Raw genomic sequence first — 17,154 nt, forward strand, 5'->3', positions numbered from 1 at the left:
AACAGAATATCCCATACAGGCAACAAACCAACCAATAAATCAATAGAAACCAAAAATAATGATGAGTATGATAACAACAACGACAAACAGCTTACACTTATATCCAAATTAAAATAACCGCCAACCCCAACCAAACATTTAAACAACCCCCACCCAACAAAAACAAACAGAGGAACCAAAATTAGAACCATTTAAAACATTTTAACACATTTTAGCCAGTTGCCCGAACCCAAGAGTTGTTCCAGCAATGTCCCTCCGGCCTCCCAGGAGCCTAGCTGTTCAAGGTGAGTCTGGGCCCCGCCCCCTAGGCCAGGTGGAAATGGGCCTTGCAGCAGGGAGAACAGTCTCCACTCGTGGCAGCAGCTGTGGGGATCAAAAGCCCTGAAAGGGTACATATTGAGGCCACACATTAGAACTGTCTGGATTGCTGCAAAGAACAGCTGTGACTGTTTATCACCATCCCTTTAAAAGTGCACCTTTTAAAAGTCACTATTATTGCTGATCAGAAGGTCGGCGGTTCAAATCCCCACGACGGGGTGAGCTCCTGTTGCTCCCAGCTCCTGCCAACCTAGCAGTTCGAAAGCACGTCAAAGTGCAAGTAGATAAATAGGTACCACTACAGTGGGAAGGTAAATGGCGTTTCCGTGTGCTGCTCTGGTTCGCCAGAAGCGGCTTTGTCATGCTGGCCACATGACCTGGAAGCTATACGCCGGCTCCCACGGCCAATAACACGAGATGAGCGCCTCAACCCCATAGTCGGTCACGACTGGACCTAATGGTCAGGGGTCCCTTTACCTTTACCTAAAGCTTCCCTCAGTATCACAAAAAAGCTATGTTGAGGTTTTCGTATTGTGCAAATTTATTTAAATTCAGTTCAGTTAATTAATTTCCTTCCACTTTACCATGCAGTTCTGTCAGGGAGTTAACCTGCATCAGAACAGGATTACGACAGCAGGGCAATCCTATTCGCCAACGTGCTCAATTTCCTTGCAATGTTATGGAGAGAGCCTGTTGGGGCATAGTTCTGCTTGCCAGAATCCATTGTGTGTGTTGCGTGCACAACCTGAGACCATTCATGAAAATATAGCCCAATGCTGTAGTACATCCTATCACCAAAGTTGCAGACTTCCTGCGTGGAAGTTTATATCCTGGTGGTGTGGTGTGATTAGGTTCTAATTTGTACTATATCCTATTCTCTGTCATGGTGGTGTAGATAAGGGCAGCAAAGCCTCTTAAAATTTGCTTTTTCTCTCGTTGAACTCAGTGGTGTCAACTCTGACGTCAGTAGAGTGGTACCTCCGGTTGCACATGGGATCTGTTCCGGAGCTCCGGTCGGATCCCGAGGAATTCACAACCAGAGGTGCCTGTTTTGCGCATGCACCCGGCGTGGTAGAGCGCTCCTGCGCATGGGCACATGGTGAAACCCGAAAAAATACTTTCGGGTTTGCCACGTTCGCATCCTGAAGGATACGCAACCAGAGGTGTGCGTATCCAGAGGTACCACTGTACAGAATTGCACTATCTATGGGGGGCATGAATACAGGATAGGTGTGTTCTTCCCCTTTCTAGCTGTTCCACCAGCATAGCTTCACTGGTGCAGCACAGTGGAGTATTTGACAGGCCCATATGGGGAGTTGCACCAGCACATCCTTTGTGGCAGCAGTGTAACTGATATTGATGTGCTAGGAGGACATCAGATCTCTTCCACATCATAATGGCAGCTGGTACAATAAGGACTGCACCCCAAATCTTCCATGCATGTCAGCATGGGGAGTTAGGATATTGTAGTGACTTAGTAGGGTATAACAGCAACATCACAACAGTCAAGATGTTAAGGCTGTGTAACAACTACAATGCCAACATAAGGGCTTGGGGGAAATGCAGAGTTCATAGCTGCCAAGTTTTCCCTTTTCTCGCGAGGAAGCCTATTCAGCATAAGGGAAAATCCCTTTAAAAAAGGGATAACTTGGCAGCTATGAGAGTTGTGGCTGTGGTGGGAAGGGCTGGAGATCTTACTCAGAATCTTATCCTCCCCTGCCACTGAAAAGTTATTACAGAGATGGGAGAGATTAGGGGTCCCCAGACTACGGCCCGCGGGCCAGATGCTGCCCAATTGGCCTCCCAATCTGGCCCGCGACGACCCCTGCCGCCCGCTGCCACCGCCCGCTCTTACGGCACGCAACGCGGCGGCGCGCTTCCAGATCGGAAAAAAGCGCCGAAAATCGTTTGTGCACATGCGTATGGGCCTCTCCCGACCCGGAAGAGGTCATTTCCGGTGCACTTCTGGGTCGGGGGAGGCCCATACGCATGCGCACAAACGATTTTCGGCAATTTTTCTGACCTGGAAGTGCGCCACCCCCGCCCTCCGGCCCGGCGCGTGGTCGGCGCGGCGGGCACCGGCCCAAAGCCAGGTAAGTCTGGGAACCCCTGGGAGAGATGCTGTAAGTAGCTATATCCCATAGGACTCCATAGGAGCCCAGGTTGATCACCACCCAGCCAATCAACTCAGGAGCCAATCACAGCACTGCAAGGACACATTGCTCATTTCGCAATGTCCATCTGCTTTTATTTAAAAAACACAAAAACCATAACAATCATGGGAGGGGGGGTGAAAGTAATCACTGGACACAAGATCAAACCATTGTTTAATAATCAAAACTGTGCCCTGAGCATCTCAACTAGGTCTATGCGGGTAGTTAAAAATAAAATTAAGGCACATGTCGATTTTGCTAACACCATAAATACAGGAAGTAGCTGAGAAGGAAAACATCAGGAGTACCAGATGGTTTACAGCAAACCGTTTTCTATATAATAAGTTCCTTGGTCTGTAAATAGCAAACACTTTTGGCACTTTAATGGGAACATGCTGCTCTATTTAAACTGTGAAAGCAGGGGTCTGACTCATACAGCTGTCTTCCACATTTTGCTGCATGGAATAAGCCTCCCCGACAGGCAGAGGAGTAGTCCACCCTGTGACAAGCCTATGAGTTCCTGAATTCAGACCTTCATGAATTCTGCCCTCAAATATTCCATCCCTTGCACTTACATCCGCTTTCCTATTCCGCACAGCCATTGGTTCCCATATGTGAAATATACTGGTATTGTTTTCAGCTCTCCATTATTAAGCAGAGGTTGGACGGCCATCTATCATGGATGCCTTGGCTGAGCTCCCTGCATTGCAGGGGGTTGGAGGAGATGACCTTGCAGGTCCCTTCCAAGTCTATAATGCTTATTAAAGGAGAGAGCAGACACTGTACAAATCTTGTTGAAGACCTGTAAGGGTTCCACAAAAGGCTAGCCATATATACAGTCAGATATTGTTATGGAAACAGTTTATCTGAGCTAGTGAGGTGGGGAGAGGAGTGTTAAAAAGTGCAAATTTCAAACGTCTCCTTTCATCTTTATCTGTTCTCTCTCTTCTTTGTAGGATAGCTTTGCTCTTTCTCGGCAGTTAGTGTTGCTGCTGCTAAGTAATGTTAAGACTCTGGGACTTAATGTTCGAATGTCCCCACCCCACCACTTTTAGATGATAACATTAATTCCTTCACTTACTTAATTCAAAATGTGGTCAGCCAGTGCTCCCGTGTTTTGGAGACACATATTACTACATATTGCTTTATTTGGTATAAGTTGTTTATTTTAAAGTTGTTGTGACTTTTTATATAGGATCTTATTGTTACTATTAATGTTTGTTGTTGTTGTTTGTTGTTGTTGTTGTCGTTTGTGTTGGAAGCTGCCCAGAGTGGCTGGAGCAAACCAGCCAGATGGGCGGGGTAATAATAGTAATAATAATAATGTTGTTGTTTAGTCGTGTCCGACTCTTCGTGACCCCATGGACCAGAGCACGCCAGGCACTCCTGTCTTGTACTGCCTCCCGCAGTTTGGTCAAACTCATGTTTGTAGCTTCGAGAACACTGTCCAACCATCTCGTCCTCTGTCGTCCCCTTCTCCTAGTGCCCTCCATCTTTCCCAACATCAGGTCTTTTCCAGGGAGTCTTCTCTCCTCATGAGGTGGCCAAAGTATTGTAGCCTCAGCTTCAGGATCTGTCCTTCCAGTGAGCACTCAGGGCTGATTTCCTTCAGAATGGATAAGTTTGATCTTCTTGCAGTCCATGGGACTCTCAAGAGTCTCCTCCAGCACCATAATTCAAAAGCATCAATTCTTCGGCGATCAACCTTAATAATTTTTTTAAATGTGGAGCCCTCACCAGCCCCAAGCTCTGTCCTGAGGGCACCGATCTCTGCAATCCTACTTTCAAAGGCAGATCCATCACTCACTCCGTTTACAAAACCAGAGGGTGAATGCTGAAGAAAAGTTAGTAGGAATGGTACTACACCTGCTTCCCCATGTTTCTGTTATTTGTCATCTTTGCTTTTCAGAGGTTTCATAGAGTTTTCACTAAAGGAGTTACATCTGTTCTCAGAATTGCAAAGACATTTATTCTCCCGTGGTACCAGTTGGGATGGGTGATTCTAGGAAAGGAGGGAATGGGCCTGCAATCCTGTTACCGGTATGCTAAATCTGCCCAAACAAGAACCTTCTTTTCTTCTGCCATCTTGTCTTCAATGCATGGCTCATCTTTTATTTTTGAAGCAGACCGATGAGATGGGTGGAAAGGCAAGTGAGCTTTTAACTAGGAAGTTGTCTTAAAAAGTGAATCCAGATAACTCCCAACCTAAATCTAGCATTCAACTGCATTCAGAAGCCCTATGTTCCATTAATGTGCATGCAGCCAAACTGTGCTTTAAAAAAAGTTTTGTTTTTTTTAAAAAAACAGATATTAAAACGAATCAAATATTTCATATAGCATAAGATCCAAGTTAGAAAAAGCTGGAACCCCTGTCTTTATGCTGCAGCCTGCATCTGTCTACAGGGAAGTGCACGCTGGTGTCCACACTGATCTAAAATCCGACATTCCTCCACTGATTCCTATGGACAACTCTCATTTCCGCCCCAGTGGCAGGGGAAAAGAGAGAGTAATATAGATCCATCGAAACTAGTTCAACATAATCTCTTTATTATAAGTCCAGAGTTTATTGCAACAGCATATTTCCCCAAGGTAAGCATCAAAGACAGGAGTTCATGTCCATCCTTCATACAGAAATCTGATAACCGAAACAATCACTGCCATAGTTTTCACATAGATACAGTATATAATATACAACCTTTCTGATCTTGCCCCTACATTTATAATACTCTTACATGCCACCCGAACTCCAAGTGGGACAAATTTCCAGGGAATTCAGACACTTACCCAGGGTTCAGTTTCCTTTGGAATGAGGCACAGCAGAGACTGTAGTGTCTTTAGGATACTGTATATGGTTTATTGACACATCTATACAACCTGAGCCTAAGATGGAGGGGTTCACAGCATTAACATGCAAAGAGGTCTTGCTTCTTGCATAGTCACAGTCTTGGATTCTACCAGAAATCAGGCATGACTCTGACCCGCAGTTTCTGCCTGCAGCCTGCTCTCACCTCTCTCACACTCTAGATTATTTCCTTTCTCACTAGGCCCACCCACTTGTCAGAGGGCGCCATCACCTATTTTGTTATACTAATGGTCTTCTTCTTCTTTGGCGATCACTCATAGCCGAGTAAGATTGTCTTCCATGAACATGGTTTTAACAGTGAATCTGTATGTGACTGTGGAGGCCAGTTTCCAGGCGGGAGTTGATCACGGTGAGGGTTTGTCAAGCGTGCCTTCCTCTTAGCATGTTTTCCCCTTTTGTCCTGAGTTCTAATGGTGGTCCTTAATTCTAACGGTGGTCCTTAATTGGCAACTTCTTGCGGCAGCTAGACTGGTGACTGCGAGTAGCCGCCGAGACCACATAACGCCGGGCCGAAATACCTACATTGGCTCCCAGTACATTTCCAGGCACAATTCAAAGTGTTGGTGCTGACCTTTAAAGCCCTAAACGGCCTCGGCCCAGTATACCTGAAGCAGCGTCTCCACCCCCATCGTTCAGCCTGGATACTGAGGTCGAGCTCCAAGGGCCTTCTGGCGGTTCCCTCACTGCGAGAAGCAAAGTTACAGGGACCCAGGCAGAGGACCTTCTCGGTAGTGGCACTCGCCCTGTGGAACGCCCTCCCATCAGATGTCAAAGAAATACAGTAAACAACTATCTGACTTTTAGAAGACATCTGAATAATAATAATAATTTGTTTGTTTGTATTTGATGAATCATTGTATTTTAATATTCTGTTGGAAGCTGCCCAGAGCAGCTGGGGAAACCCAGCCAGATGGGCAGGGTACAAACTATTATTATTATTATATTTACTACTACTACTACTACTATGGCCATTTTGTCACAAACAAACTTGCCCAACCAGTTGAACAATGGAATCCCCCATTAGATTTTAACCCTTGCTGGATCCAGGAATCCAGGAATTAGAAGAGGCTCAGGCATTATACAGACTAACCCCCCAAACTCACAATACATAAAAGAAGCAAATGTTATAAAAGTAGAACAGTGTGTTCTCTCGAGCTGCCCAAGGGTCTCTTCAGGAACAAATAGCGGGAGCACTTCTTGCCTGAGCTTCCTTGATGTTGCCTCCCCTCCGAGCTCACAGGGCATGTTGGGGTTGGAAGGTGGCCGAGAGTGGGGCACGTAAGCAGAAGCGGTTTTAGGGTAGCACAACCGGTTTGGCTGCACTGGGCACTAGTGCCACTGGGTGTGCTGCAACAATGACGTAGAATGGAGTGTGAGAGGAGGGGGGTGCCAAATTTTAGTATCACACAGGGCGCTGCAAATATTTGAGAGCCCAAAGTCCACCTGTGATTTACGGCAGCCCTGTAAGGTAGTCTGTTGTTACTGTTGCAAACTATTAGAGGGAGCAGAGGTTGGCTTGGATTTCCAGCCATCTTCCCCACGAAATAAAAAATAAAGAATGCAGCAGTCTATTTAAATTGTCTGCCCCATCTTGATCCAGGACTCAGTTGCATGCCAGAAACTAGCTTTTGCTCCATCAGTCAGTATGAGATGTACTACACAATCATAATCATAGTAATAATAATTGTTGTCCCACCTTTTACCCTGACGGGTCTCAAGGCGGCTTCCAGATAAAAATAGGAACAGCTAAAAACATAGAAAAAAACGATAATAAAAAATAAGCATTGATAGAATTAAAACTATAAAGAGATAGATATACTATTGACGTGGATGTCTAAGTCGGTAGAGCATGAGACTCTTAATATCAGGTTTAAGATCTGTTAAAAACCAAAACAACCAAGATAATTACAATAAAAACATGTTTAAATGTTCGAAAATGCCCGATCGCGGCAAGCCTTGAAATCCTTGGCGGGGACCCCGAAGCGAACCCGGAAGCTCTCAGTTACGTGCGAGTCTACTTTAAAAAAAATAATAACAATCACATTCTACTACGTCACAACGATGGAGCTGACGAGCGGTAGAGCGTCGCCTCGCTGTCCGTAATACGCCCGACTAGAACCTTGGCCGATTGGTCGCTGTCGGGTGGGGGGAGGGGGAGAGAGAGGAGGGAGAGAGAGAGGAGGGGTATATCGGCAGACGGGCTCTTCCGCTTCCGGTGAGGCTTCGTACTTGCGATGGCGGCCCCACAGCCCGTTTGCAGCTTCCTCTTCAAGAAGCGTCGCCCCGCGCCCGGGAGGGGCCAGCGCAAAAGGCCGGGCAGCGACCAAGAGCCCGGTGAGAGACCCAGCCTGTCGCGCCGCTGGGAGTGGGTGGACCAAGGGGGCGGCGACGGCGGCAGTTAGGCTAAGCTTCCTTCTTGTCATGATGGGGCTGCCATTGAAAAGTGCTCGGAGAAATGTTTTTATTGCAATTATTTGCATGGCATATACGCGTGTGTGTGAGAGTATCACACACGCACACAATTTTTGTCAGTGTTTGCTTTTTTAATAACTGGCTTATTTTTTTTTACTTGTTTAATTCTTTGGCCACTTTTATCTTGCCCAGGGCAGCCCAAAGCAACTTAGCAACCGACCAAAACAAAGGGACAAACATCCCCTCAGACACATATACTGTACAGATACATTAAAAACCAAGGGGGAAACGTAATACATTAAGAGAAACACCTGACCGGCTTCTAAATTGTGTTTTGTAGGTTGTAATTGTCTTGTTTAACCATTATGTCCATGTTAAAAAGCCTTGAAATCCTTGGCGGGGACAAGGCGGAGGAGAAGCGGGAAGGATCCCGAAGCGTTTCTAGCCCCTACCTTCCAAACATCCACGTACCTGTGGTTCATTTATTTTGGTTTTATTTTATGTCTCTTGTTTGTTCAACAGTGATCTATAATTGTATATGGACTATGTATATTGTCACCAGATCCTATTGGATAACATTGCTATTTCCATAATCTCCTATAACCTTTTTTAAAGAATTAATGAAAAATATGTTTGGCCATAGGAAAGAGAGCTAGCAGGCTTCTCCTTCTGAACCTGTTGTTTAGGAACAAAAGTAAGCCATTGCCTCTTGACTAAAGCAGCTGGCTACCTTTGTTCATAGGATCATAAACTTATTGCAGTGGGGTGGGAGGACCCTGTAGCCAAACAAGGGACGTAGGTGTTTCATGGGAGATGCAGCCTGCCAATATTCATCTGTTTTAGTACTTTGATAATGCTTGTGTCCATCTACCCAACAGGGAGCAGCAGTGATGAAGGCAGCGCGGTGGTCAGGAAGGAGAGACACAAGGAAGTTTCCAACCCAATGATTCAGAAGGTGATGCAGTTTCCCCAAGGGCCCATGAATATGTCCCCTCTTGAATGTTTCCTAGTTAACTCCCACTGATTTTTCCATCTTCTAGACCAAGAAAAGTGTGAAAGACCATACCTCATATGCGTCAAGCAGTAGCGAGGACGAGGGCAAGTCTAAAAGAATTGGAGTTGCATATAAGTCTACAAGATCTGCGGTACGAGTGTGCGAAACTAACATTATGTGATGCACAGCTTATTGGCACGAGTTTCTGATGCCAAGCACTTAAATAAAAGCAAGTAAAATTGCGGGGGGGGGGGGGTTGAATCTCTGCCATGGCTTCCCTGCTGGCATCTGTCCTTTTCGACAGTGGAGTGCCTCTTTGGGAGTGAGGTCAAGCTGTTGGAAGGTTGCAGCACCTGTTGTGGCTGTAGAGACTGATGCAGGAGAGACATGTTTTGTTGCAGCTGGGGCAGATGAAGGTGTCCAATTATGCTGCTACAGATGCACCATGGCATTTTTTTCTCTCTGCACTTTTCCCAGCGGTCATTCCTCCTGTGCCAGTAGCTGATTTCGCAGCTTCCATGTTCCTTAACTGCAATATTAACTGGTGGCCTTTGTACACAATCTGCGGACCATTTTTATAGTTCTATGAAGTAACCCAGGGATGGTATGTACTTGCCTTTGTAGGTTATCCCAGTGACAGGCTCATAAGGTGCAGCAGCAATTGGCTTCACCCTCTCCCAAGCACTACTTTACTCTGGTTAGGGGTGATTGTTGCGTTGTTAATAATAATAATAATAATAATAATAATAATAATAATAATAATATCAGGTCCTCCAAGTCTGAAGTCTGGCAACTCCTGCATTAGAGAGAACATGCATCTGTTTGAATGAATCGCTAGAATAACTGCTAATTCAAATAACAGTCTAATGCTAGCTTAGTATTGTTCACTTCCCATGTTGCCTTACTAATAACATTCTTGTATCTTAGAAACCTGTAGGTCCGGAGGACATGGGCGCAACAGCTATATATGAGCTGGACACAGAGAAAGAGAAAGATGCACAAGCCATTTTTGAACGCAGCCAGCAAATACAGAAGGTGAATATCTTTACCATTTAAAGGTTCCTTCCTTTACTACAAGTTTTCATACACCTTCAAGAAATGGATAAGAGTTTCTTAGTGGCATTTCTCATTTTTATTTTGCACCTCTTCCTTATTTTCCCCCCAAAAGACTGCTGCTAGCATAATCTTTCTGGCCACTTGTATCACAGCCATCCCCTATTCCCTCCTCCAGGTACAGCACATATTTTTTTTAACAAAAATATTCAGTACTATTCTTGTTTCTGTTTCTTGCTGCTGTCTGGTCTCATCTCTGTTTTTCTGTATTTCACCAGTGCTTTTCTTAGCCGCTGCTTCATTGTACCAGTATGTGGGAATTGAGCTGGTTACATGTGAGGAAGAAGCTGCTCTGGTGTCGACCAAGCTGTTTTGTTGATGTGGTTTTTCCTCCCTGTCTCTGTTCAGGAACTTGAAGGGAAGGAAGACGATAAGATTTACCGTGGGATCAATAATTACCAAAAGTATGTGAAGCCAAAAGATACGTCCATGGGGAATGCTTCCTCAGGCATGGTAAGGTAAGGCAGGAACGCATGAAACATTTTGCAGCATGTTGGCTTTATGTGAATTTTGTGCCTCAGAAAAATCCAGCTGGCTGATTTTTTAGCATTGCATTTTCCTCCAATTACAATCCCTGCTCCTATTTCTAAGTTGCTTATGATATTGAGAGATTCTCAGTTTATACTGCACATACATGATTTAATTTGTATGACACTTTTCCATCGTAAAAGTGATGCTCAAGGCAGCTTACAACATGAAAAAAATACAAATATAACAAAAATAGTCATAATAAATAAAATACAGCAAAAGGTACACAACCAAATTGAACAGTTTCCACATTAAATCATAAGAAGATCTAAAAATAGAGATACAAAAAATCTTATCAGTAACAAAAGCCCCACTAAACAGTTCCTCAACCCAAGAATCTCATCAAACACATCAGCTTTTGTAGCTGAAGTCAATCAGGGCCCCACCCTCCCAGGCCAGGTGGAAAAAGGTATGCTAGGCAGGGAGCAAGTCTCTCGGGACTCACGGCCAAGATGTATAGTTGTTCTTCATAGATTTGCAGTATTGTGGTGAGTCAACATGCACATCTCTATGCACCCCAGAACGCTCTCTTTGTTCTAAGAAGTACATGCAGTTGACATGCCAGCAATAAATACCACCAAAATATAGCAGCATGACCAAAATAGATTTCCTGAAAATTCCAGATTTTTTAAAAAAGCCAGTGTTAAAGAAAAACAGGTTTTGAAATACTGTATCATGTAAAGCAGGCACCCCCAAACTTTGGCCCTCCAGATGTTTTGGACTGCAATTCCCATCTTCCCCGACCACTGATCCTGCTAGCTAGGGCTCATGGGAGTTGTAGGCCAAAACATCTGGAGGGCCGCAGATTGGGGATGCCTGATGTAAAGCCACCTTTCTCTTTATCAGATTTGTTCTTCAAATCTTCCTACTTAAAAAAACCCCTCACCATTCCCCATCCAACTACCCCTTGATCCTCTCCTTGCTCGTTTATCACAACTTATTATCTCCTTCTGCGTAGCACACGGCAGCTGTTTTAAGGCCTTTCTTCTTCATTTCAGGAAGGGACCCATACGAGCCCCAGAGCATCTGAGGGCCACTGTGCGATGGGACTACCAACCTGACATCTGCAAGGATTACAAGGAAACTGGGTTTTGTGGATTTGGAGGTGAATGGCTGTTTCATATACTTTCCTAATAGCGGATCTGTGTGATACCTGCTTAAGATTGTGCATCTCCATAAACCATAGCTGCCAAGTTTTCCCTTTTCTCGCGAGAAAGCCTATTCCGCATAAGGGGAAATCCCTTTAAAAAAGGGATAACTTGGCAGCTATGCCATAAACGTAGGGGAAGTTGGCAGCAAGACAGAAATCACTGACAAATGCTCACACATTGGTTTGCTTTTCCTATAGACAGCTGCAAATTCCTCCATGACCGATCAGACTACAAGCATGGCTGGCAGATTGAACGAGAATTGGATGAGGGACGCTATGGAGTTAATGGTATGTTGAGCAATCCTTGTTCTCTTGCCTGAAGTTGTTCAGCTTAAGATGTTTGAATGAGGGACTAGGAAATAGTCCTTTCAAATTTGCATGACACAAAAATTAGAGGTGTAGAGGGCAAGATCGGTATTGCCTTTGGGCTGCATTGGAGAATAAACTGGGTGCATGACATCGAAGCCTTAATTAGAGACTAATTTTGAAGCTTTATCATTAAATGCTATCAAGTATGCTTACGTGTTTTGTCTTACTAACTTCGATACTGATTTTTTAGGAGATTGGGAAAATTATCCCTAGGGAATCAGCCTTCCTGAACTGCTTTGTCCTCAGCACCTGCTTGCTTTCCTCCTAGAACTTTGGTATAAAACAAGGCTGGAGAACCTGATGGCTGGCCATGGTGCCTGGGTTTGATGGGAAGTTGGGTGCCATTCCGGGTCGCCCAACCACTGCCAGTGTCCTTTCTCTTGGCAGATCAAGATGAGGAGATGACAGCAAAGGTTGCAAGGTTTTTAGCTGGGGCAATCAGAATAGGACCCACTATTTGACTATTGATTCAAAACCCTAAAACGTATTTTATATAATTGACTTTTTATTTCTATTCTTTGTATATCATATTGTTGTTTTATTGCTATGGCTGATGCAAATAAAGATTCATTCAAGTTGGATGCCCAACACCAGGAGAAAGCATAACCGAATAGCCACTTCTAGTTCAAAAGATCCTCAAAAGATTAAAAAGTAAATGGATAAATGAGGGTCAGGCAGCCTTTTAACTTTGGGTGATTTAGCATATGTTAAGTGTTGCTGTGCAGAGAGATGGATGTCACTTTGAAGGAGTGTTTAGGGGTAGTCGTACCTCGGTTTACATCCGCTGTGGTTTGAGTACTCTCGGTTTGAGTACTCTGCGGACCCGGAAGTGTTTACTTCTGGGTTTCGTGGCACGCAGATGTGCAGAAGCGATCTGCACGGCGTGCGCATGCACAGAAGTGCTCTATCATCGCTTCGCGCACACGCGGAAGAGACTCCGTTTGAGTACTGCTCAGGGAGCGAATGGCTAACCAATTGCGTCCATAAACCGAGGTACCACTGTATCTGGGACAAGTGATATTTGCTAATCAGAATTAGCAAGCAATACCAGACTACAAACAAAAGTAAGGGGGCATGGTGAGCTAAGTATTTGTTTTTCTCCTTTTGATCTGCAAGCTTTTCAGTCACTGCTCAAGTTTTAGCTAATGCTTTTCTGATGTTTCAAACTGCATGTGGGAGATTCAATTGGAAAAAGTGAGGAACAATCCATGTATTGTAATAGCAGCTATTTTTCTTCTTTGATAGGGTCCTCCCTTGGAATGAAAAGATTATAGCAGTTGGTTTGAACTGGTGCGAGTTTCTTGTAAGATCATTTAGTTGATTAAAAATGCAAAGACTGAAATACAGCTGGCTTCCTTTCTATGTTGCCTTCCTGCTACTTGTTGGTACTTAGTCATGGCTGTGGTGCTGTTCAGATGGGCAATTTGCAGAGTTCCCCTTAAGATTTCATCCATTAAGGCTCATGGGTCATGAGTTGCCTTCTCTTTGTACAACCCCCACTTAGATCTTTATGGGGCCTCTTCTGTTGGTAAAGTAAGTTGTAAAAACTTGGAAGATATTCAGTAGGATTGTGCTTTTATGATAGCCCGTGAGAGTACTGGGAACCAGGCATCTGCCTAGTTAAACTGCTGGAGCAAAGGCACCCCTCCCTTCTTTGTCTGTTAATAGAAAAGGGTGGGCGGGAGGGAGAACAAGAGCAGATGGTTTGAGTGGGCAGTTTAATAAGCTCATTAAAGCTAATATTTTCATCCTATGTGCTGGTGGCTTCAAAGGAACCTAGATGTTGAAGGCTTGCCTATTCTTGGCAATACAGCTTCCTACACAGGGTGGGCAGAAGTTAAGTCACATCCCGTTATAGTTAGCAGCAGAACCAAGCAAATACTTCTTTCTTTTGAGCAGATGATGAAAACTACGAGGTGAGCAGTGACGATGAAGAACTGCCTTTCAAGTGCTTCATTTGCAGGAGCTCCTTCAAGAATCCTGTGGTGACCAAGTAAGATGGCTGGAGGATCCAGATGCTCCTTTTGTTTAAACTTGGAAGCTTTTTACATAGAGCTATGAGGGGGACTTTAAAAATAAAATAAGAAATGTGGCAATGACGCAGAGTGAGGATCTTGGCTGGGGTGCCAGCATTCTGCAATTCTATAAATGTGCAGGAAAAAACACACACCTTTGTATTGGGGCATGGAGTTAACAGCCTGCAAACTCAGCTGGCATCAACCAGTCACAATAGCGGTATTCTCAGTGTATGACTTTGAAGTTGAGACAAAATAAACCTCAAAAAGTGGGGTGAAAGTATCAAATAAGACATCCTGCTAGAAAGCTGCTGGACCTGACTATCTTTGCTTTGTGCTTTTTTTCCAGGTGTAAACATTACTTCTGTGAGAGCTGTGCCCTGCAGCATTATCGGAAGTCACAGCGATGTTACGTATGTGACAAGCAAACAAACGGTGTCTTCAACCCAGCCAAAGGTACTCTAGCCTGTGGTGGATTATGTTACACTGTGGGTGCAGGCAGGGTAGAAAGGTCTATTATTCTGACCATGCTACAGCAAAATTACATGTTGGATGAATAGAGGCCATTTAGAAGTTTTGTAATGGATAGGCATTATGCAAATATCCCAGGTAATGGCAGAGACATCCACATTAATCCCTCAACATAAAATATACAGGTTAGCAGCCCCTCAGGTTCCCTGGTTCTAAGCTGAAAGTCAGGGTGGTGAACCCCCTTTGACTGCAGGGCCAGATTCCATAGGAGCTACCCTTCTGTGAGCCACTTTGATAGGTTGGCTGGCCTCCCCCATCTGTCAATCCCTTGGCATCAGGGGTTTTCAACTTCAAGCTGCACTTTGCAAAGAAAAAAATCAGGAAGGCATTCCTGAGTCATGCTTTGCAACTATGGCTTTTATTTGGCGCATTTTGAATTTGGTGCCGCTCTCTGCTGATGTGCAGGGTGCCAAATTCAAAAAGCACCAAATTCCAGCTGCAAAGCTTTATTATTCCTTTGCAGTCATGACTTAAGGCTTAAGACTTAAGTCATGATTTGCCCAAAATAGACTTGTGGGCCTAATTAGGTTCTCTGCCACCTCTATGAGTTATCCCTTTAAATTAGATGTTTTTCATTATCACTGTCACCTGCCTCATACTTAAATGATATCCTGATCCAGAGGGAATCGTTGACAGAACTGGGAAGATCAAATGAAAATTCTCCTGTAAAAAACCAATCTGTCCTGAGCAAGTAACCTTTGAGGCAGACCAGTGTTCCAAGTAGGGTGTTGCATGTACTGGCCTGGCCCTGGCTATGTGCCCACTTCAAAGGGGAACTTTATCCCAAAGTAGGATTTCATAATATGCTCTTCCCTTTAGAAGGAAGTTGTTTCTCAACAAGTTCTACAGACTTCTTAAGAAGTAGCTCCCTGACCACAGTGGTTTGTCTTGGCAGTAGGTTTTTTTTTTTTCAACAGATGTGTCACCCTGAAGGGTTTAAGGTGGAGAAAAACCAGAGGCTCTTACTGTAAATTTTACCCTTAAATTAATTTAAATATTTGTAACTCATTAAAATAAGGCCTCTAGAGCTGAGGAAAACTTGCCTATCCTGTTTGAAGCAAAAGAGTAGGGTAGTTCTGCTTCTCCCATCTGTCTTGTCATCCTGTGGGTTGGAATTATTTATATTCAGTGTGTGAACACCAAAGAAAGGGTTTTTCCACTCATTTTTTGTGTGACTTGGGCCGTTTGCGTGATGAACCTTCACCTGTATTTGATCTTGTGTTTTTTTAGAGCTGATAACAAAGCTGGAAAAACGCAAGATTGAAGAGGGACTCCCAGATGATGTGGAAGAGCCAATGACATTGCTCAGCCCTCATTCCCCACCCCCTTCCCTGCCTTCAGAAACTAGTTCTGTGGCTGAATAAATAACTTATACACAAATGAGTTAGCTTATCACGCATTGTTCTTCCAGGTAAACCTAGCCTGTGTGATAGGGACTAGCTTGCTTCTCTACACACAGCTCCTGGCACTTTATGTTAAACAAAACAATTTGGGGAGGGGAGCATTGCTTCTATCCCAGCAGCCTTCACATTTTGAAATCATTTTATAGCTAACGAAGAATGTATTCCATTGTTCTGCTTTTGTAGTCTGGAGAGTTTTAGCCTCCAATATTGGGCTTCTCCTGTATTGCACAACATCCAGCATAAGTTCATTATATTCTAGTTGGTCCTAATAAATGTATTATCTTTAAAAAGGTAGTTTATACTTTATAGGACTTATTATAATAAAAAGCAAGGCCATTGCTTTAGTGAATCACCTCTTCCATCTTACCTCCATTCTGCTTCAATAACTGAACTTTGTCTCAGCAGAAACAAGAAGGAAAAGTTCACTGGTTAAGTTAGCAAGACCCAGGCTTTAGAACTATGTCCCACAAATAACCCAGAGATGCATTTTAAATAAAAGGACATATTCTACTCATGTAAAAACATGCTGATTCCCAGACTGTCCGCGGGCCGGATTGAAAAGGTGATTGGGCCGCATCCGGCCCCCGGGCCTTAGTTTGGAGACCCCTGCTTTAGAATTTATAGGTTTAGTCTACTAGGCTTGACACCCATTCTATAAAACCCTATAAGCTGTGCTTCCAATTCCAGGTGCATAAATCTTCTTTGCAGAGCAAAAACAGGAAGCCAGCTATGTTACACAAAAGTTCTACCACTGAAGAGTGCATAAAATTTTAATTGGCAACAAAACTAGAAGAGCAAACATGGATTGGGGTTCAAGTACAGTGTAAGACACACAGGCATACATAAGAGTCCTGCATCTGCTCCAACCAGACAGATGCAGCAAGAGGTTTGGCTCAGTGCTTGATTGAGTGAAAATGATTAAGAAGAAAACAGCTCCCCTGGGGGTGGGAGAGAAATGGAAAGAAAAGGCTTCGCTACACCATTTGGGGAAAATTCATAACAGCAAGGAGTGTAGTAGACAGGCATACAGGGGTAAAGTGTTCAAGGTTCTGCAAGTTTTGTCATCAACCAGCACTTGTCCTAGGTGGAAACTAAAACTCGAGTGGCAAAGCATTTTTAGAATGGAAAGATACAGTGAACAATGAACACCCATGCCCCTAAGAAAAAGAGGGTAGAATTTTGGCAGAGATACAGAGGAGTTTTTAAAATACGTTCAACCTGTGTTGGAGAGACAGCTAGGACCAGCATCCCTTAAACTCCTTAGAATGTACTCTGCTGGAAGAGATGGGTAAGTGTTTCTTTAAG

The 17,154-nt window shown here is 44.1% G+C and overlaps 1 protein-coding gene across 2 annotated transcripts in view; it reads left to right on the forward strand.

Moving 5' to 3' along the window:
• The window catches only part of LOC118094203 (E3 ubiquitin-protein ligase RNF113A), an 18,323-nt gene extending 1,184 nt beyond the window's left edge, over positions 1–17,139 (forward strand). Inside the window, exons 1-10 of one of the 2 annotated variants that reach the window (XM_035134309.2) lie at positions 7,541–7,668; positions 8,625–8,701; positions 8,787–8,891; positions 9,668–9,775; positions 10,202–10,311; positions 11,380–11,486; positions 11,730–11,819; positions 13,800–13,893; positions 14,265–14,371; positions 15,677–17,139. In XM_035134309.2, coding sequence (XP_034990200.1) covers positions 7,569–7,668; positions 8,625–8,701; positions 8,787–8,891; positions 9,668–9,775; positions 10,202–10,311; positions 11,380–11,486; positions 11,730–11,819; positions 13,800–13,893; positions 14,265–14,371; positions 15,677–15,810 — 1,032 coding nt within the window. In that variant the 5' untranslated portion in view covers positions 7,541–7,568 and the 3' untranslated portion in view covers positions 15,811–17,139. Of the gene's footprint in view, positions 1–7,540; positions 7,669–8,624; positions 8,702–8,786; positions 8,892–9,667; positions 9,776–10,201; positions 10,312–11,379; positions 11,487–11,729; positions 11,820–13,799; positions 13,894–14,264; positions 14,372–15,676 lie in introns of those variants that run through there. The other variant, XM_060282296.1, reaches the window with a different exon arrangement.
• The last annotated feature ends 15 nt before the right edge of the window (positions 17,140–17,154 follow it).

Source organism: Zootoca vivipara, chromosome 13 (assembly GCF_963506605.1).
Source record: "Zootoca vivipara chromosome 13, rZooViv1.1, whole genome shotgun sequence".
NCBI classification, from domain to species: domain Eukaryota; kingdom Metazoa; phylum Chordata; class Lepidosauria; order Squamata; family Lacertidae; genus Zootoca; species Zootoca vivipara.